At 39.1% G+C, this 23,373-nt stretch overlaps 1 protein-coding gene across 7 annotated transcripts in view; it reads left to right on the top strand.

Moving 5' to 3' along the window:
• The window catches only part of PARD3B (par-3 family cell polarity regulator beta), an 862,331-nt gene that overhangs the window by 363,687 nt on the left and 475,271 nt on the right, over positions 1 to 23,373 (top strand). For all 7 annotated transcript variants that reach the window (XM_072121091.1, XM_072121090.1, XM_072121094.1 and 4 more), the window contains 2 exons: positions 1,948 to 2,038; positions 3,991 to 4,058. In XM_072121091.1, the coding sequence (XP_071977192.1) occupies positions 1,948 to 2,038; positions 3,991 to 4,058 (159 nt within the window). The remainder of the gene's footprint in view (positions 1 to 1,947; positions 2,039 to 3,990; positions 4,059 to 23,373) is intronic.

Below are 23,373 nucleotides of genomic sequence, written 5' to 3'. Positions count from 1 at the left end.
ACTTTTTGATCGCTTTCTGTTGCATATTTTTGGAAGGTAGCTAAAATAGCTATTTTTAATTATTTCATTAAAATTTGGGTATGTTAATAGTAATAATAATTAGTAATATCTGCTTGGCCAAGGTGCCTATGGGCATGCCATATCAATTGTGTGTGTGTGTGTGCCGGGTCATTTTAATTTTTACCACAAAATATAATTATATATTGTGAAATGGGTGATTTTTGTGGGCATTTTTTTAAACTGAACTTTTATTTTACTGTCACACTAGGGGACTTGCACTGTGAACAGCTTGATTCCTCATACAATATATTGTAGTACTTCTGTATTGCATTGTATTGTATGTGTCAGTATTTTTCTGACAGTATGCCTATGATTTCCAGTCTTGGCAGACACGGAGGTCTTCATGTGACCTCCTTCTGCCATGGAACCCCTCGGCGCCCCATGATCGTGTTTCCCCTCCCACTGGATGACAAATATAAGAAAATTCCCACGAGTAAAATTCCTGAATCTATGTGCAGATGTTCCCCATTTATCATGGTGGATTTTTCTGGTAGGTTTCCTGTAATAACAATAAAGGACATCTACCATCAGATCTAGATAGTAGACTGCCCTTACCGCACTTTGTTACCTGTTGTAGCAAGTTTTGTGCATGCGGGAGAACACCTTCACTGTGCTGCCCCATTGGTATCCATTAGTGTGCAAGACTTGCAGACAGGCGGGTGACGTCACTGGCTGTCTGTGATCACAGGGCGGGGCCGAGAGGGGTGAATTATATTTAGTGGGTGTGAATTGATTAGAACACAGAGGAGCCAAGAGACGCTCCGGTGACATAGGCCGCAGTGGATCAGGCTCATGAGCATTTCTTTGATAAAGTCTATCATCAGAAGATCTGATAGGTGTCCTTTAATGAATAGGCAAAATATTCCATTTTGAGAAGAGTTCAAACCTATGTGAATCTTCTGAAATTGTGTAAACTTATTTACTTTGCTTGTCCTTTTTGTGTACTCTCTACACGTCTTTTACTAGAACTGGACGCTGTCATTCCCTAAAATATTCCATTATTCATAAATATCTATCGAAAATGGTTGTTTTTATTGTGAAGTCAAGAAAAATGTCGAACCTACCATACCTGTAACGCTTTTACCTGTAATCTCTGTTAAGTTGTGGACTAGACTAAAAGTTAGTTTTGCTTTTGTACCTTTGGAATCTGCATTTATCAATTTGTCTTGGTGTATGTTTTATCAGCGTATATCTTCTCACTTTCCAGCATATCATCTTTCCTGAGTTTCTTGTAGTGACAAGCCTACTGATTTTAAATTGTGTTCAATTTACACGCATTGCGGTGCGCTCCGGATAAATCAAACAGAACATTCCGCCTCTGAAAGCATTTTAAATTCAGTTTGTTGTTTCTTACAGAAGAATTACATGCTTTAGGAACACTGCATTTCAATTGACCATTTTTCACATATCCTATGGGTGTTCTTAAAGGAACAATTTGCCATATGATCAAACAATATAAAGGTAAAACCCATCTGTGCCATGTTTGCTTTCTGAGATGCTGATAAAGGGGAAAAGTAGACAATATGCAGTCAAGATTAACAGAAACATGTCACAATAGTACGTTCAAACAATGTAAAACTTGTAAAGGTTGAGGCAAATGTTCATACAGTACCCGGAAATCAAATCTGCTATATGCAACCCAGAGTATAAGATTTACAGCACAGAAGCATTCAACATTGTCATATTATTTACTGGAACACAAAAATGAATCTCATCTTTCTCCTGAAATGGGTTCTACTGAATGCATTTGAATTATTTTCTAGTAAACCACAAAATAAGTTTTAATTTTATAAACTCCACTTTTGTTGTATTTGGTTTACAGTCTAAATGTTGTGGCCTAATATTAGGCATCAATTTTTTTAAAATCAATAATTTTAATGTTTGCAGGTTCTGCTGATCGATCTTTGGAAAAAGACAATCCGTCTACATTACCAATTCAACCAAAGGAACATATTATGATTGAGTACTCTAACTTTAGGTATGTTTGTTTAATATATATACATACACACTTATATATAATATGGTTTAGCTATTGCACATGAGCGATAGATCCAGGCACTGTGACTGTGGTCATCCTCTTATATTTATCTATGGCATCTTTCCTTCTAAAATCAATTTTTAAAATTATGATAATGAGCCAGAAGATCTTTAGGGGTGGTACGAGAGCCACTCGAGAGCTGTAGTTTCACAGGCTATTAAACTGTGCAGGAGCACATCCCCCTTCCCACTTTGTGAGATTACAGCAGGCAGAGAAAGAAGATAAGTACTCAGGGAATACAGGAGGTCCCCTACTTAAGAACACTCGACTTACATACGACCCATAGTTACAAACGGACCTCTGGATATTGGTAATTTCTTGTACTTTAGTCCTAGGCTACAATAATCAGCTGTAACAGTTATCACAGGTGTCTGTAATGAAGCTTTAGTGTTAATATTGATTCTTATGACAACCCAACATTTTTAAAATCCAATTGTCTCAGAGACCAAAAAAGTTCTGGCTGGGATTACAATGATAAAATATACAGTTCCGACTTACATACAAACTCAACTTAAGAACAAACCTACAGACCCTATCTTGTATGTAACCCGGGGACTGCCTGTAAGTATAGGGTGAAGCAGTGTAACAGCCTGTGAAGTTAAAGGCTCATTAGCATCATTTTAAAAGTTGATTTGAGGCCATGTGTAACAAATATGAAAAGATTACCACAGTCACAGTGCCTGGATCAGCGAGTAACTATCCAAGTTAATCAATATGGACTTAAAAAGACTTTATAAAATTATGCTATGGTTGTGGCAATAATTTAGATAGTTTGCTGAAATACAATTTGCCTGTTTTGTACCATTACAGCATATTAAGTAGGGGCACATGACACACTTATTCTGCACGACACAAAAACCTGCTCCTAAGACCACCCCTTAAATTATCCTGCCCCTCTGTTGATAGCATGGTGAGGTAGATTGATATATAAGTTTTATGAGAGAAGATTCAAGCGGTAACAAAATAGCCAACACAATGAGTGGAATAAGAAGATTCTATAACCCAGTTCTTTGTAGAATAAATTTCCATTACTGCCTACATCTTTCCTGAGATATATTACACTAGTTCATTTTCGTTTTGACATCCTCATATGTGCTTAATTGATATTCCTTACTTAGTGACATGACTGAAGAAATGCCTGTCATGCTATAGCAATTTTGTTAAAATTGTTTCAAGACATACAGATGTGTGAGTGTCATCTTTTCTCTATCTCTGTGAGTTCTGTATAAATACAATTATATTTAACAGCTTCATTTGTAACCCTAGAAGTCTAACTAATAGTAAAGGCACACTGAATGATAAAGAGTATGAGTAAATACAAGTTACAATAATAGGACCGTAGACGAAGCAGCATTTTCCTATAAGACCAGTATAACAAGGGTTAACCCTTGGAGGGGCAGTGCCAGGGTATAACTTTTCTCTTTGCATACACAGTATGGGGCAGATTTATAAAAAGTGTCCTAATGTTAGACAATCTTATTCTCCACGATATTTATATAAGTGTCTGGTGTTGGGTTATAAATCTGTCCTAGTATAAGACTGTCTAGTTGTACTCTGCCCCTCTTATTTGGTGGCTTACCTTATGTCAGAAAATTAGGACACATTTCTGTCCGGTCAGCAGTATTTCTGGCACAAGGACCCTTTTGGCGTTAGACCACGCCCCCTTTCATATGCCGCGTTCTACAAGCTGGTCGTAGGAGAGACAGAAAAATGCCTAAAACCATTTATAAATGTGGTGCAAAATACAACAAAATTCTGCTGTGGACAGATTAATAAATCTCCCTCTACATGTGTAAAGTAGGATAAAGCTAACAGAACAGAATGTGTAAAGGAGATGTTTTCAACTAACTAAAGATGTTTTTTATCTTATTTATCTTTTTATTTTTTTACAGCACAGGGACAGAAAGTTCCAAGCAGCCCGATTCCAATAATCTGAAGACATCAAAAAGCATGGATCTTGGTAATTGCTTCTTTCTTTGTTAGTGGCATGCTTGTTTTATGAGTGTAAATTAGTTTATTTCACAGCAGATTATGTTGTCACTTGGGCAACTCTCCTCATTATTAAATTTAAGTTGTGAACTGGGCATGAAAAAAAAAAAAAATAAACAACATCTGCCACCAGGATCAAGGATTGTAAACCAAGTACACTTTGATGCAGGTGTGTCCCCTCTGGCAGGATCCGCTCTTCTTTAAGCTTCATATGCCGTTGTTTTTTCTTTTTTTTTTCAAAAAACAGGCATATGAAGCTTAAAGAAGAGCAGATCTTGCCAGAGGGGGCACACAGCAGTATAGCAGTGTGCTTGGTTTGCAATCCTTCATCCTAGTGAAAGATGTCCTTTAAAGAAATGTTGAAAAATTACTTTAAAGAAAATAAATGTTAATACATATGTTTTACTAGATTTTACCCCTTAAAGACACAGGCAGGACATTTTTTTTCTTTTCTTTCCGTTTTTCTATCTTCTAAGAGAAATATTATGCCACCATTACTGGACACTTACAACTTTGTTTTAGATTTTTTGTAGTGGTGGGGGGGCTTGTGTTTTTACATCATCGCTGAAACTGTTTGATATAGAACAATTACACTAACACAATTTCTGTACCATATAGGGCACATATGAGAACTCAAAAGTTTTATTTATACAACATTTCTTCCTGTCCGTAAGCTGTCAACACAGCAGAGGTTAGCTCACAGCCTTCGTAGACTTATATTGCGCACGGACATGGTGTGGTTAGGTACGGTGCTGTAAGGTTGTTGTTTGCACCATAACTGTCCGTGCCTAGGTAGGTCCACTTCCTGCCCAATGACTTCCTATAGACATTGGACGGTGATCTTGTCTTTACCACTCTGATGTCCACTGGACGAAGCAAGTTGTAAACAATGCCTATTTGGGTCCTGTTTAGCACACATGTTTATCTGCATGAGGCCTAAAGCTGAGTTTACATCTCATTCAGAGCTTTCCATTTTTCAGTTTCAGTTTTGGAACATAATAACATAAAGTACCTGGGGATAGATAAGTTAATAATAATAATTCTTTATTTATATAGCACGCACAGATTATGCAGCATTGCATAAATCGGTCCCTGTCCCCAATGGGGCTCACAATCTTTTATAAAGTGCTGCCTGGCACCGGTCATTAAATTAGCTTCACCATCCACCAATACCCCCAAGTCTTTTTCTTCTGCAGTTTTACCAGGTAACTACTCTCATCTGGGTATCCACATTAAATTCAATTAACCTGACTTATAGATACATTTCTTCAATTGGATATTACCGTATTTTTCGGCCTATAAGGCGCACCGGAGTATAAGGCGCACCTCTAATAAATGCCTGCTAAGACATCTAGGTTCATATATAAGGCGCACTGGAGTATAAGGCGCAGGATCAAATGCAGTACCTAAAAATGACCAGCAGGTGGCAGACCTGTGCACAGTTCAAGCCAGCTACACTTCCCGGAAAACTTGTCTTCAGCGTGTCAGAGAGCTCCGATCTCAGAGGTATGGGCTGCTGGGGGTTAATGCAGGGTGATGCAGCAGGGGTTAAGCGGTCTTTCTCTGCCCCTTCTCCTTCCCTCCTCAGCCAGGGTGTTATTCCTGTGGGGTTCCCTGTGGCTCCTTCTCTTTCCCCTGTTACAGGGCTGTCAGGTATGGGGGATTTCTTACTGATGATGATGATTGCCTCGTGGTCGGCACTATGGCAGCTCCGGTCTCTCCGTGCTAGGATGGGCACAATGTTAGTTGTGGTGCCAGGGCACTTCAGGAGCTAGGGACCCTGTGTACTGTTTGAGAAGGTGCAGGATATTTCTGGGAATGGAGCTATTAAATAATGGTAAATGTACAGTACATCTTGTCTGTAGTACATTTCTGTATAAATTCATATATAAGGTGCACTGGCCTATAAGGGGCACCTTTGTTTTCTGTGAAAATGAAAGCATTTTTGGTGCGCCTTATAGGCCGAAAAATACGGTATTAAATGTACATGTGTAAAGATAATTTCCTATAAATGTAGCCATGTTGTCCCTTTGAAATGAGATTGTTGTAGGACCACCACTGCTGGAATAATTGCACAAAGAAACAAATTGTTTTTGCATATAAAATGGTCGGAAGATACTGCATGGCCAATAGCCATTAAGTGGTAATGAATTCTGAGTCCAGGCTAAGCGCACGGGGACGTAGTATAACGTCCAGCTTCTGGGACTGGCTCACGAACGGAGCCGGCACCAGAAGCAGGGGCTGTCAGCTGTCTATCACAGCTGACACCGCTCTGTAACACCCGCCATAACAGCCGACTCCGAATCCGGGGGTTAACCCCTTACACGCCGCTGTCAAGCATGACCGCGGCGTGTAAGGGTGTTCCTGCTATGGATCGGATCCCCCGTGGCGCTTACCAGGGATCCGATCCACTTCTGGGCAGCCCTGAAGTCTGCCGAGTGCTCTGGGGCTGCCCAATGTCCCTGGCAGTCAGATCCCTTCCGGGTCTGACTGTAAACTGTCTGCACATGCTCTGCATGCTCAGACAGTTTACACTGCTCTAAAAGTATTGTAGAGCAGTGTATTGAACTTGAACCAGCGATCAGAGCATCGCTGGTTCAAGTATGTATAAGTAAAAAAAAAATTAAAACCACTAAAGTTAACACATTAGAATAAATAAAAAATAAACACATAAAAATATAAAATGTCACTTTCCCATAAAAACACTTAATAAATATAAAATGTCACTTTCCCATAAAAACACTTAATAAAGTATTAAAACACAAACACACAAAAAAACGCCACATATTTGGTATTGCCGTGTCTGTAACAATCTGTATAATAAAACAGAATCATTACTGGACCTGCACGGTAAACGCAGGGGGAAAAAACGCAACAAACTCTCTAAAAAAAATATGATTTTTAATTAATACCCTTTAAAAAAATGATCTAAAAAGTGCTTAACCAGATTTGTCAGCCGAAAAATAAAAAAGTTATGCATATGAAAAGATGGTAATGCTAAAATGAACAAAATGATCCCCAAATTAGTTTTTAATAAAATACACAAAACCCCCACATATTTGGTATTGCTACATCTTTGACAATCTGCATAATAATACAGAATTGTTATTGGACCTGCAAAATGAACCCTGTAAAAAACAATCTCCAAAACGCTCCAAAAAAAAAATATGATTTTTTATTAATACCCTTTAAAAAATGCTCTAAAAAGTGATTTACAAGAGTTATGCACTCTAAAATAAGACCACTAAAAAGAACAATCCTTCTCGCCATCGTTCTTTACCGGGCGACGCCTAGTATGACGCGCCAGGGCTGACGTCATACTAGGCGCCGCCCGCGGGAAGAACATGGCGGCGCCCAGCAAGCTGAAGCAAGAACAGCAGCCGGGAAGCCAGAAGAGGAGCCGCGATGACATCGGGGGAGCAGCGCTGCGCATCTGGGTGAGTATATAAGTTTATTATTTTTTTAGTCCATTTTTAATTAATTTTTGGTAGTATTGACTCGTGAATAAGCCGAGGGGATATTTTTCAGCACATTTTTTGTGCTGAAAAACTCGGCTTATACACGAGTATATACGGTAGGTCTTTTCCTAATTGTGGAGACCCATAGAATAAAAGTAATATACAACTTTTACGGTATGGTAAACGGCCAAAAAAAAAAACACAAAAAAAGTTCCTAAAAACTGATGATTTTCATTTCCTCCACCAACAGAGTTAAATAAAATCTCACCAATTAGCTATAGATGCCCCAAAATTATGTACCAGAAAAGTGCATCTCATGTGGCAAAAAAATAAGCCCCTATAGGTCAACAATAAAAAAAAATAAAAAATTAAAGCCTGTACAATGGGACAATGCAGATGCTCTGCATGGTGCCTCCTTCCCTTCTATGTCCGGCGCCCACAGAGCAGGATGCCACCACATACGGGGTATCAGTGTTCTTGGGAGAAATTGGGTATCAAACTTTGTGGAGGCTTTTTTCATTTAATCCATTACAAATGTTTAATTTTCCTCCCAAAATGAATGTATTGTCAAAAAATATTACAATTTGCAGACCACACCTCCATTTTGTTTTAACCCCTATAAAACACCTAAAGGGTTAACAAACTTCTTAAAAGTGTTTTTCGTATGTTGTGGGGTGTAGTTTCCATAACGGGGTCCTTAACAATTCTAGCTAGTATTTAGGCCTCTCACAGTCAATTAAAAGTTGAGCAGGTCCATCTAAATATTAGTTTTGGCGATTTTCCCAAAAATTTGAAAAATGGCACCCAAATTCTGAGCCTCATAACATTCTAGAAAAATATGTGGAATCTTAAAAAAACCATGCCAACATAAAGCAGACATTTGGGAAATGTAAGTTATGAATTTATTTGGGAGCCATGGCTATCTGCATCAAAAGTAGAGAATTTAGAACTTAGAATTTTTCCAAATATTTGCCAAATTTAGTTTTTTTTCATAACTAAACACAAAAGATGTCATCCAAATTTTTAAACTATTTGAAGTACAATGTGTCACAAGAAAACAATCTCAAAATCCCCTGGATATCTTATATCGTTCCAAAGCTATAACCACTTATAGTGACACAGGGCAGATTTGAAAAATGGGACCGCGTCCTAAAGGCCAAAAGAGTCCCGTAGGGGTTAATACTACAGAATAGCATAACTACCAGGTTTAATTTTGGAATACCCTTTTTTAATATTATCACCACATTGCAAATTTTGTATTTAATTCTTGTATTTAACGTATTGCCATTTGCTGATTTACCCCACCATGGCACCTAGTTCACCTAATTCCTCAGACAAGCCACACTTTAGATTTTATATTATTTATGATTAGAAATGTAACTTGGAATCATTTTCTTTGGCCACATGTCTTTTGGACTATATTCAGAAAATCGCTTGGTCATTTTCTGTTCCAACTATAGTAGTTGAGTCCATTTGGGCTAATTTAATTTTCTTGATACATAGCACAATTTGTACTGAAAAATATAATGTTCTATTTGCGGTGAAATAAGACTTTTGTTTTATCAGGTTATAGAATCATTTTGTCTCTTAGCTTTTCTATCAGCCATTTCACGGTGCACATGGAACATTTTAACAACCATAGTTACTCTTAATGATAATAAGTGTTATTTGTACTCCCGTAATTTGCAAGGCACCCATTTATACAGGAGAGATGGGTAAAGTGAAGTCTAATTAAGGTCTGTGTTCTTTCTGTACAAAAGAAGGGTTGTTATAATATTAAACTACCAATAAAAAGTAGTAATAATCAGTGATATTTTCCATTACACACTGCAGAGTATAGAGAATAGAGCAGAAACTGTCAAACTACTTTAATGCTTTAGTTGGGGGAGTGTAAAAAAGAAATCACAAAAGCAAAGCTTCCAAAACCTGATATTTGTTGTTTTTTGGGCTCGGTTGTAAAAGCTATGCTGACATCAAGCCATGTAACAGATAGCACCAGGCCTTAAAGGGGTATTCTCATCTGGGCATTTACATTCAGTTTCATTAATCTGCCATATATAAACATTTCTTCAATTGGATGTTATTAAAAAAAATGTTCCTGTGTGAAGATAATTTCTCATAACTGTAACCATGTTGTCCCTTAGAAACGAGCTAGCTTCCTCGGATACGGCCACGTCTGATAGATTGAGTGCACAAAGAAACAAAAGGTTATTGTATATGAAATGTCCGGGAGTTACTACATGTCGCACAGCCGTCCTGTGGTAATGATCGCTGAATCCTGGTGGTTTGGCAGGACTCTATAGCGCAAGTCTGGCCACCGCTGCCAGAGTATGACGTGGTCGTATCCGAGGAAAGTATCTCGTTTCTAAGGGACAGAATAACTACATTTATGAGAAATTATCTTCACACAGGAACATTTTTTTTAATAACATCCAATTGAAGAAATGTTTACATATGGCAAATGAAATGTAATTAAATGTAAATGCCCAGATGGGAATACCCCTTTAAGTGTTATGTAGTACCCTTGAAATATGTTCAAGCCAAGCATTATTGCTCAATAAACCCCTTTATCAGTGTAAGTGATGCTCTGCAGTACTATTAACCGGTTAAGGACCGGGCCCTTTCCTGTTTTGTCATGTCCATTTTTCACTCCCCACCTTCAAAAATGTATAACTTTTTTACTTTTTACTTGTAAAGAGCTGTGTGACGGCTTGTTTTCTGCATAACAAATTGCACTTCATAGTAATGGTATTAAATATTCCATGCCATGTACTCGGAAGCGGGAAAAAAATTCCAAATGCAGTGAAAATGGTGAAAAACCGCATTTGCGCCATTTTCTTGTGGGCTTGGATATTACGTCTTTCACTGAGCGCCCCAAATGACATGTATTCTTTGGGTCGGTACGATTAAGGGGATACCAAATTTGTATAGGTTTTATAATGTTTTCATACATTTACAAAAATTAAAACCTCCTCTACAAAAATTAGTTTTTTGATTTTGCCAACTTGTGGCGCTAATAACTTTTTTATACTTTGGTGTACGGAGCTGTGGGTGGTGTTATTTTTTGCGAAATTTGATAATATTTTCAATGATATCATTTTTAGGACTGTATGACCTATTGATCACTTTTTATAGATTTTTTTATATTTTTCAAAATGGCAAAAAAGTGCCGTTTTCGACTTTGGGCGCTATTTTCCGTTACAGGGTTAAACACATTGAAAAACAGTTATCAAATTTTGATAGATCGGGCATTTTTGGACGCGTCGATACCTAATGTGTTTACTGTTTATTTATATTTATTTCAGTTCTAGGGAAAGGGGGGTGATTTGAAATTTTAGGGTTTTTTATTATAATTTTTTTTTTTAAACTTTTTTTATTTTTACTATTTTTCAGACTCCCTAGGGTACTTTAACCCTAGGTTGTCTGATCGATCCTATCATATACTGCCTTACTACAGTATGGCAGTATATGGGGATTTTCCTCCTCATTCATTACAATGTGCTATCAGCACATTGTAATGAAGGGGTTAAAACGAAATAGCCTCGGGTCTTCGGAAGACCCGAGACTACCATGGAGACGGATCGCCGCCCCCCGATGATGTCAAGGGGAGCGGCGATCCCAGGTAAGATGGCGGCGCCCATGCTAGCACCGATCGCGGGTGTTACCGGTAAGCCTTTGCTGCAATATGCAGCAAAGACTTACTGGCTATGGAGAGGGCTCAGCCCGTGAGCCCTCTCAATGCAGCGCGACCCGACCGCCGCCGTGAATACACGGCGGGCCGTCGCGAAGTGGTTAAAATTGCCTATGTTAATGTTCATTGTATATGAACTTGCTGTCTATCTGTTTATCTTCATGAGCTAGATATGTCCTTGGTGCACTCTTATATGGTATCCTTCTCTTGTATTTGTAACACTTGGTAAAGTCACAGTAAATTGTTGGAGGGTGCACAAGTGAAAAAAAAGTTAAAACAATGATCTTTATTAGGATAATTTAAAAAAGTTTTAAATAGGGCACCGAGTACCAGAGGTCAATGTGTATGGACAGGTGAAGAGTGTTGGCCAGATTGAATGAATCACACTAATACACACTGCTGAATAGACTTCTATTTGAGGGTGCTGTCACACGTCGCGTTTACTGCATGCGTTTAAAAACGCATTGCTACAGCTGAAGGGATATTTCCCTAACTAAACAGCTGTTAACGCTTGCGTTTACAAAACGCATACGTTAACAATGTGTTAACAACCGCATGCGTTAACCGCGATGTTAACGCATGCGTTAACAATGCATTAACGCTTGCGTTTTGTAAACGCAAGCGTTAACAGCTGTTTAATTAGGGAAATACCCCTTCAGCTGTAGCAATGCGTTTTTAAACGCATGCAGTAAACGCGACGTGTGACAGCACCCTGATACTTCACACACATATACTGTATATATCGTTCTGGGAGAGTCATGGAGCAGACGGCTGTGCATGACTGTTCTGCTGCACTCATCTCTATGGAGCTGACGGAGATCACTGTAGATAGGGCCTAACTTGAATTTGTGTAAAACCCATTTAATCCCTTATCGCATTGTCCAGTATGTGTACATAAGGGTGGAGGCAAAAAATCGGACAGGTAGGCGCCAACGAGTAGAGAAATGCATACATTTATTTCTTGAATGAAGGATTACACTTTTCTATGGAGAAATTCCTTCCTTCTTTAGTAATATTGATACTTTATAGTGAGTGGTCGTTAATGGCAACAAGGCAGTTTTACTTTTAATTAAATGATCTACAACACCTTTATGCCCCCCAGACATTCTATTTTTTCGATATCTGTGAATGTTATACAATTAAACATTCCTTTAAAATGCTCATTTGTCCCTGTAGGATTAAGTATTACATAGTGTAAAATAGAAAAAGTAAAATTGTGTTTGTACCATAGCTACTGAAATATTTTCATGGCTGTGTAATATTTTGTACCATTTTAAATCTGTGTTCATCTAACTGTTCTTAATGAATAGTAAAAAGTATGAATGGTCTTCTTGGCTGTCCTTGTGCTCTTGAATCTGCTGGCTCATTCTCTTTAAACCTTTCCTTTCTGGAGGGACCTGGCACATATTGCTGCATAATTCTTGCCAAGTGCCTCCAGCAATGAACTGGTGAAGTTATGATCCATCCTGCTGTTCCCTCAATGTCTGATGATTCAAGACCAGCTGAGCTTTCTGCTGGGGCCACAGTTTTCATTTACAACCTGCTCTTGGGTGTCCAGAAAATATCGCAAAGAGCCCTCAGTTCCAACGCCTCCAACAGGGAAGAAAATTTTGAGACTCCCGACAGCTGGACGACTTTTAAGTGACTATTCTGTTCCTGCCAGTATATAAGTGCTGCAGCTGGCAGCTTGTGGGTACCCTACACCATGCATGGGATGTGATGAAGGAAAAGTTATTTTTTACCATTTCTATACAATTCATGTGTTATATTTTATGTTATATTTTTTCTATAGTTTAAGAAAAGTGACTGCAGAATAGTATAATGATGAATAGTAAAAACGCTTTTTAGTTACTACAATAGAAAGATTGTTTGTTTATCTGTTGCATGGTCAAATTTGAAACTTTCAACATAAATACTATCCCAATAATCTCAGCAGTCTTGAATAACAAAAAAATTAATAAATTGGAAATACTTAGAAACCAATGGAAAGTAAAGTGACGAAACTGTTTCCAGCTGGAAACAGTTTCTTCACATTACCTATGCATGCACCTGTGACCGAGGTTGTCCGTGCTGGAGTGTCCAGAGTCAAAAACCATGTGGACTGTTTGAACAGAGCTGGTTAGCTGATTATACACAATTTTTTTTTCTTGTTATTTGTTTGAATGGAAAGTAAAGTCCTGTTGTCAGCTATATAACTGTTCTGGTATTGTAGTACTGTAGTAAATTCCATCAATAGTTTTTTCAATTTTACTATTTTTATGCTTCTTAGCATAGTACAGTTGGAGAATCTGTAAACTATCGTATATAAAGAATTGTGCATGCAAGACCTGAAATAAGCTGACACCCCAATGATAATTAAACATACCTGTTTTTAAGAAGATAGAACACGTGCTGGAGTCCAATTTCTTCCGTTCAGTGTGAACGACATTTATTGGTCCAAGAGAGACATTGTCGTGCCGCTCAATTTTAAGGGTCCACACCAGTAACCAGCACCCTATATGCACCAATAACCACAGTACAGCAATAAATAGCACCCCAGAAACCAAATATTGCATTCATTGAAACCAATAATAGTGGAGGAGTTCTCCCTGAGCAGAACTGTTCTCCTCCCAGAGCAGAACTGTTTTAAGAAGCTGGAGATGCCCCAGGAGCAGTACAGCCCAGCTGACAAGTAATTACCACTCGTGGATACTCTCCTGCTCTGGGTCTTGATGCCAGTACACATACAAACTCAGGAGACTGAGTGGAGCTGAAGGAGAGGAATTTGGAGTGGTGAGAACTTATCAGCTGCACCCATTGCTACCCACCCTCTCGCATCAATGTTTGAATACATAATTTAAGGACAAACTCATTGGACTGTCACCAGGGTGCAGGACACAACTTGAGGCTTGACAAGCTGCATGTGACCTTCTGGCTTTTAGTTGAGATTAATGTGGCTGCACTTTATGTACATGCTCAGTAGTGAAACTCCTCTGTTAAAGATCAGAGGAAAAATACACTGGGAAGAAATGCATGCACTCACCTTACAACTGCTAGAGTGTCCAGGAAAGCAGGTTTGTGGAAACAGTAGGTTACCATTTTGGTGGAGCTGGAGTTGGAGTTGCAGTCAGAAGTTTGGCTTACCAACCCCACAGCCCTGGAGGGACGGGGTTAGTTGGATGCATCATGTTTCTGTAATGTGATTTTGTTATTTGTGGAAATTCCTAATAAGGCAATGATTCATTTATGACTATCGATAGTAGGGAAAGAAAACACAGTAGTAAAATGGCAATATGTCCACCCTGTGGCGACACTATGTTTTCTGTTATTCTTCAGTTTTTATCGACGGCCTCCTCTGAAAAAGTTTGATTCACCCTGTGCCTCTATAGATTGATCAGCAGCATGTCTCTTCATAAACACTCACATATTTCCACTAGTTGTATTCACCTATTAACATGATTTACCTTTAGAGATTACTGCCAAGAGAGGAAATCTTTGTAAAATATGTATGTTTTATTTAGTCTGGAATTGATCCATCTCTGGCTATTTTATCCATATTTTCGAAGTCATTTTTTGTAGGCTAGTTTAAAGACACTTTATAAATAAAGAGAGACCTACAGCGATATGTATACTTGTTCAGCCCTGCTGAATGGATATTTTGTATTGGAAGATGGGCCATTGGATAGGAAATTGACTACAGAATAACACGATTACTGCATGCAATCTGGGCAACAGTTGTTCACTTCACTGGGAAACCCAATTTATATGGTAGCTGAGCAGGGTCATTTGAGACATATGAAACTGAAAGGATAAATGTAGGGCAGTTTCTAGGTCATTTAGCCAAAAGGGCAAACCTCAAAATGTAGTGTTATCTATATTCATGTTTTTCAGTGTGTTTCACTGAACAGACTAGGATACTGCCAGAGCTCTTCAGTGATATTATCAGTCAGTAATATACTTAGGTGAGTAATTGGGCATAACAGACGGGCATATAATGTCTATTGTCCGTGGTCATGTTGCATGCATTAATACAGCTTGGTGGAGCAAGTCCTAAGTGCACTTTGTCGGGTAATCCTCCTTCTGTCCTAATTTAGCTTTATTTGGGTTGTTTTTTTAAAAGGATGTATTGGCTTTCATTAGGATTTGGACAGTTCTTTAACAATTGTGCTGTTTTCTTAGACGGATAATAGCAACATAATTAGTTGAAAGGGATAAGAGGGAATAGCAATAATTACTAGATAAGATAATGAAAACCAACTTGTTTTTACACAAGAAGCAATTAAACGCCAGAGTGCTTTATGGATGCATTTTACAAGTCAACCTATAGTGTGATAATCCTTCTCAAGCATGTCAAATTACAGATTTTAAGACTGAAAAGCGACACTTAGCCATATAAATCACCTGTAATCATTCTTTACTTTCAATGTAATGGAGTGTGTGGCTGAACCCCTAGTTACTAGTTCTTATTAGCCAAATTTGTAATATTAGGAAAAATCCTCATCACAATAAATGTTTTTTTTTTATCCTAATGCTCAGTTAAAAAAACACACACACACACAAACAAAACATATACAGACCCACAATCGTCAAAAGTCTGTTTGTATTTTTCTGTTGCTACAGTTCCTAAAAAAAAATGCCTGCACAACTTTTTTCTCATTTTCATCCGAGTCCTTTTCATGCAAGTCGAAAAAATATTAACCCTTACACTTTCATACCTACCACTGTTGATCGGTTATAAAGGTGTAAGAAAGTAAGAAAGGATGGACTGCATGTTCTTCAATACACACAGCTAATTTGTTACACTTCAAACATATTTAAAGGAGTTGTCCAGGATAGATCTGTAGTGATCTGGAATCGGCACCTCTGCCAATCATTAATAATATTAATTCATATATATAGCGTACACAGATTATGCAGCACTACACAGAGCTTTCATTTGTTTAAAGCGGCTTGAACTCTCGTGACCAGGAACATTTTTCTCCTGTCCTGTGGCCATACTGTAACTGGGATTGAGCAGAAATACCGAGCATAACCACTATGCTGTGTACAGTGCTGTGGTTAGTTTATAGTGAAATTGGAAATTCCACCCCCCCCCCATGATTTTTTTGACCTACCCTAAGTATTGGTTATAAATGTCTCCCAACACCCCTTTAGGCTTTATTGTTATGCCCTGTTATCTGTGTAGTTTTACACATTTGATTGTTATGACTGAGGTAGAAATCTAATAAATATTAAACTCCATGTCAGGAATGTAGTGTAATCTAACGCTGTAGTCCTCGGGATTTATTTTTTCTCCAAATACTTGTATGACCTTGTTTGTGTTTTGGCCAGCCTGTCTGACCCTCAGCACCATTTGAGTCTGACATGCTTGATCTAACATTCAAATAAGTCTCATTTCTGCTTCAATGGCTGCTGCATTTTGGATAGGATACATCTTCCCAGGTCATTGGGTAATTGCTGTGCTGATTAAATCTGGGTAATATTGAATATGCCGATGCAGTTGTTAGCATGCACAATTTCATTTTAATTTCTGGAAAATAATATTTCCTCCCTGTTTCATTAATAGAGAAGTTTATTTTATTTAAAAAAATTATGGATGTGATCAGTACTGTGAACACTGGGTTTCCATCATTAGAATGTTAAATTGTAATATTGCAGTGACTGATTCATATTGTTTGCATCAGATCAAGTCTTCCCATAGCAAGTTTCTGTCATTTTAGTAGTTTTCATAGTATCTCTGAAACCAGTTATAGTAATTTATTTTTAATTCTCCCTCATACAATGTGAAGTTGAAGCATAAAACTGTGTTAGATTTTCATACACATCGTAATGTTCAGACTCCTAAATGTAAAGGTCCTTTAAAGTCATTGGAATTAAATATTCTTTACCTTATACCTTCCATAAAGCAAAAATATTTGTGCTAGGCCATGAGTACATGGTAGAATACACAATCACATCACATATGTTAATTATTATTAGGGCATTCTCCCTTAGAACTATTACTGTTCAATGATACCCTGGAATTTGCTATGTTGGTCAAAGTTGGACAATCTCTTCATCTCTCCTTTTTCCATCATTTTTATATTTTAATTTAGTTAGACCCCTCATTGTACCATTCACTTATTAGCTTGACTTATTGGCATTGACGGAAGTAGCATTGTAGTAGTGTAGTGTAGTGTATACGTTTGTTACCAGGTAAGTTGGAACAGTTTATAATTTTAAATAAAGTTGTTCATATATTGTTATATGTCTATCTTGTTGGCTAATTACTTAGAACACATTGGGGCCCATTTACTACGTGCCCCGCGGACCGCACTTTCGTCGGATATCCCGTCGATTTCCGTATTGTGCCGCTGGACAGGGGTTTAAAAGGGGTTTTTGGCGCACGCGCCAGCTTTCATGTGAGACCAATCGGGGGGCGGGCCGTCGAATGACCCGACAGATTCGAACAAACCGCAGGATTTAACTTCAAAATCGTATCGCAAGCCAAGCACTTCACACACGCAGGATGTCAGGTGCAGGATTTCCATGAATCGCGCCAGAGTTTTGTCGGACGGTCCGGATCGGGGATCGCACAGGGACCGGGTAAGTAAATGTGCCCTATTCTGTTGCCAGGTGCATTTTTTACACAACATAAAAATTGAAGGATGTCTGTCACAGTTAATTATAATTCCCATAATCCCTTAGTTCTCGGTAACTCATGCTCTCCTCCCAGTGATGCTGCAACAAATAGTACTTCTCTGTTGCCATAGTAATGATGTATGTAACTGCCATTACTGCACATTATCTCACTGAGATGACATCTCGCCACAACACAGGCCATACTGGATGCACTATAACCAACCGACTACAGCCTAAAATAGTGATGATCAATGATCTGCCCAGGTGTGACCAGCGGCCATCTTCTGCCCTATCTTTGCTCTGCGTGGAGAAAATAAAAAGGAAAATCAAGGGTTAATAGCATTTTATTTCCCCATTAATTCTCCATTATAGAATATGACCACAGCATTTTTCTGCTAAAAGACCCATTTGTATATGATTTATGCTTAATTCTGGATAACCCCTTTAAGGATAAACGATTGATCATGCCTACGGTGTATATTTTACCTTGCCTGTTTAAATGGCAGGTGTGCACTGATCACTTTGTCATGTTTATAATGTCAAACAGTTTTCATTTGCCACTTTATTGGGCTGTGTAAATGGACCTTTAGATTTCCGTTGGATAAATACTTGTATATCTGACAGCTATTCCTCCTACATACCATGGCTATGGAGTTGGCAAACCTCTGACGACTCAGGCTGCCCAAGGCTGTCATGGCAACCAATCGCCACCCCCCGATGATATTCGGGGGAGTGGCGATCCCAATAAAGATGGCGGTTCCCATGTCCAGCCATGTGTTAAATGCCACCGGGAGAGATAAACAAGCAGGAGCAAGCACCGACCACAGGTGTTAGCGACGTGTCTTTGCTGCAAAATGCAGCACAGCCCAACTCTGTATGAATGAAGCTGGATGTACTGCTCCACTGGCAAGCAGTCTGGTGCCAAAATCGGCAGCTCATTTGTTGGTCATCCTTCAATGTAATATTGATGACCTTGCAATATGATAGTAAGTTAGTAAGAAAGACTGCAGAAGACATAATCATAATACATAAATCTCTGATCATAAATAATACCTTCTCCAACACAGTTGAGTCCATTTTATGTTTATCCCCTTCCCAACATTTTACTTAATACTGCATGGCGGGAGGTGCTGCCGGGCATAATAAATAACTGCTCTTAGCTAAAACAAACTAGAATAGGTTAAAAAAAAAATTAACATGTATCTATATACTGTCTCACACTGTCACTGACCATCCCTTTTTTATAAACTCTTTTGACACACTTATTCCAGCGACTTTCAGTCTCTGGCACTCTCATTCCAGCTATTGTTCGTCTGACACTCTCATTCCAGCAACTTTCTGTCTCTGACGCTCTCATTCCAGCGACCGTCTGTCTCAGACGCTCTCATAACAGTGACTCTAGTCTCAACTGTCACTTTTTCTTTGGGGTGATTTATCAGAAGTGTCTGAGAGCAGAACTCTCCTAGTTGCCCAGGGCAACCAATCAGAGCTCAAAATTCATTTTCCCACAGCTGTATATAAAATTACAGCTGACCTCTGATTAGTTTCCATGGGAAACTGGAACAGTTTTACCTCAGACATTTCTGATAAATCTCCCCCTATCTCCATCTTGCCTCACACATAAGCTGTCTTCTACTGATTGCACACAGTAAGCATTCAAAGCTCAGAGCTCATACTAATGACAACCAATCACGGCTCAGCTTCCAACTGCCACAGCAGCAGCATCAGACAATGGCTTCTGTGTATATTGGTCCAAAAGTGGATTTTGGAAAGCGCGGGGTAAAAATTTTATCTCAAAACCTGGTCTATGACTTTCCCTGAGTCACAGGCAACAACTGCGCAAAATTTGGTGAGTGTAAAGGCGACAGTACAAATTCCTTTAGCAGACATAAATACATACACATACACACACACACACAAACACACACACATATACACACATATAATTCCAGCTTTATATATTGGATATTGTGCCACACTTCTCTGCTTCTGTCCAAAATGTTTGAAGCAAATCTACTATGAAACTCTAGCAATTACTGAAATCTGAATTGGCAATAACAATGCATTGGTGCACCTATTAGTTTGGTGCTAATACTGTACTATCTATATTGCTATAACAGCCACTCTCGTGCAATCTTCACTTTAAACCTCTGTTTGTGGTACTTGTTTGTATCTTGCCTGTATTGCAGCTTGACTGTTTATCCTTTGAAATTCTATGTTAAAATGTTTTTCTTGAAAAAATTCTCGAAAAATGTAATAAAAAGTATTTGAAAGTAAACTCTAGGATGATAAACCACAGACACTTACTCATAGATCCAGGCACCTTGACTGTGGTAATCTTATTATACTTGTTATCCATGGCCTCCTTTCTTCTAAAAACCATAATTTAAAATTGTGCTAATGAGTCTGCAGGGCTTACCTTGGCCCCTCTGTGATCTGGCTTTAAAGACTGATACACTGTCTCACCTTCCTCCTGCTTCCCCAGCACTTGTGCTGTGAACACTTCTTTCTCATTTCCTGCTTACTGCAAGATGACCACTGTCACAGTGTTTGGATCTATGAGTCGGTGCCACTTGCTTATCATGCTGGATTTTTACATTAGATTTCCTTTAACATGTTTTTAAATATTAATAAATGGTTATTATAGCTCTTTATTTTAGAACATCAACTGAATTAAAGATGGATAGTACATTATACTAATAGCAGTATATGTACCCCAACCCTACTCTGCTATAGTCTTACAGAAATTGTTATGCTTTGTGGAAAAATATCCGGGTATCCCCTTACTAATGTTGGGAGATTTCAACAATGTACTTGATGCTGCCTTAGATAAATTTAGCGACTCCCGCCCTCCATCTATGTCTAACATCCCTACTCAATTTGGCCACACAATAACTGATATTGGATTGGTAAACGTATGGCGCATGTCACACCCCAAGGACAAACAATATTCCTGTCACTCCAGATCGCACAATACATTATCCAGGATAGATATGGCCTTCGGTAATCTACCCCTAATGATCCCTATGATCTTAGAAACCAAATATTTACCAAGACGTCTCTCAGATCACTCCCCACTCCTAGTGCGGTTGCGGCCCTTGCTAGAACCTACCAGAGGACTGCGATGCAGACGCTTTAACCCGTTCTGGCTGACAGTGTTATCTGAAAAAGGCTGTATAATAGAATTACAAACTGTGCTTATGGATTTCCTTGAACGTAATGAGGGATCCACGTCTCCTCTCTTAGTATGGAATTGTACTAAAGTTTGTTTTAAGGATAGCCTGGTTAGAGAGGTAGCTGGAGTAAAACGGAACTTTGGGGAAGTTCTTGGTAAGGCTGTAATGACAACAGAAGAAGCATATATTCTCAATCCATCTGAGATTAACAAACTGTTATGGGAAGGGGCGCAGAACCAATTTTCTGAGCATCTACTAACTATGACAGGGGTTTTATGAGGAGGGGGAAAAGGCCGGACACCTTCTATCTAGCTAGCAGATGGCAAGATAGTCACCCAAACCCAAGATATACTAAATAGTTTTAAACTTTTTTACTCTTCCCTTTACTCATCTAAGGTTAACCCCACGCAGGAGCAATTAGACAGCTTTTTGGACAGTCTTATGTTACCTAAATTAGATAGCGAACAGGGGATGGCACTGGAAGCTCCGTTTACACTAGAGGAGCTAGAACTTGCATTAGATTCTATGGCCAATAATAAAGCCCCAGGCATAGATGGAATTCCAGTGGAAATTTTTAAAACATTCAAAGACATTCTCCTCCCGCGCTTACTCACTTTATATAATGAGGCTTTAGACCTGGGCCAACTGTCACCATCAATGAGAGAGGCGATTATAGTAATTCACTTGAAGACAGGGAAAGACCCGTTGGAAATGGACTCCTATCGCCCTATTTCGCTCCTTACAGTTGATATTAAACTAACGTCATCACGTCAGTTATACACACTGATCAAGCGTGATTTATGCCTAATATGTCCACAGCTGTCAACTTGCGCCGGCTATATCTCAACATTCAAGCCTCCTGTAGCCGCTTACCGGATGTGGCGGTCGTGTCTTTTGATCCCGCCAAAACATTTGATAGTGTGGAATGGCCATATCTGTAACCACAGACGCTCATAAGCATCCCTTGGTTACCTAGTACCGCGATGCACGAGATCATACCATGTCACTTCCGGCGCATGCGCTGTATTGATTGTGGACCGCGCACGATCCCGGTCTAACTTGAATGCACCTGGAGGCAGGTAGGACGGAGGTATATAAGGGAGCTTTGCACTCTAAGGGGCACTTTCACCCCTGAGGAAGTCTCCTAAAAGGAGACGGAACGCGTGGGGAGCCCTCCACCCCCTCCACCACTACTTCGCTACTATACAGATTGACCCTTTATTTCCTGACCGGAACACTGTGGTATAGTGTGTAGTGTTATGTATCTAAGTTAGACTTACTGACTTCTTTGTTATAGGTACTTTGGCTTAACTAGCACACACAGTCAGATGCTTACAGATCACTCCAGTAGTACTCTATCCTATGTGTGAGGGGGTGTGGTTGGTTTATACTAACTTGTGTATCCAACATCGTAGCATATATATGTACTTGGTACGTTTTAAGTGTTTTTAACCTCGAGTTTTCCTTGTATGTCTTGTATGTAACCTTAAATTAATAAAGATTTTTTCATTATTGTATTATACTTTGCCTGATGACACACTGGCTTTTTTCTTGGCATATGTATCAATTGGTTATTAGTGTGTTGGCAAAAGCTACATTTGATTAGGTTGTGCTAGGTCACTGTTTGTGTTTGAATGGCCATATCTATTCGCAGTACTGCGAAAACTTGGATTCGGACCAAAATTTTTAGCAGGAGTGCGCTTACTGTACTCCTCTCCAATGGCTACCGATAAATTCACTACTTTTCTCCCCATTTCCATTGCATCAGGGGTGTCCACTGTCGCCGCTACTATTTGCGGTTGCAGTGGAGCCTCTGGCGGCTGCCCTACGATCCGCAGTAACCGTTAAGGGTTTCCAGTATGAAAGACCCCAGGAGAAAGTTGCATTACACGCTGATGACCTGTTGCTCTTTCTAGATGATTGGACCCCTTCTCTGCATGCGGAAATAAATATAATTACATCTTTTGGGTCTCTATCCGGTTTTACTATTAATTGGACAAAATCAGTAGTAATGCCCTTATCCTCACAGGTGTGTCCTGGACCACTTGCAGAGCATTTCCTCTCAGTGGTGTCGGTGTTTAAATATCTGGGTGTCCAAATATCGGCGGACCAAATGAAGTTCCAAATGAAAGTACAGGACTGGTGTAAACTCCCCCTTACTGTGATTGGTCGTGCCAATCTCATTAAAATGGTTATGATGCCACCACTATTATATTTCCTTCACAATTCCCCCATTTGGATCCCGGTAAAATTATTCCACAAGGTTAATAGTATTTTTCGGGATTTGTTCTGGAAAAAAGGGATCCCAAGGATTAGGGTTGTCACTTTACAGAGATCCAAGGAAGATGGCGGCCTATCATT

The sequence above is a fragment of the Engystomops pustulosus genome, chromosome 8, assembly GCF_040894005.1.
Source record: "Engystomops pustulosus chromosome 8, aEngPut4.maternal, whole genome shotgun sequence".
NCBI classification, from domain to species: Eukaryota; Metazoa; Chordata; class Amphibia; order Anura; family Leptodactylidae; genus Engystomops; species Engystomops pustulosus.
The sequence above is the reverse complement of the archived record's forward strand: the minus strand, read 5'-3'. Positions and strand labels throughout refer to the sequence as shown.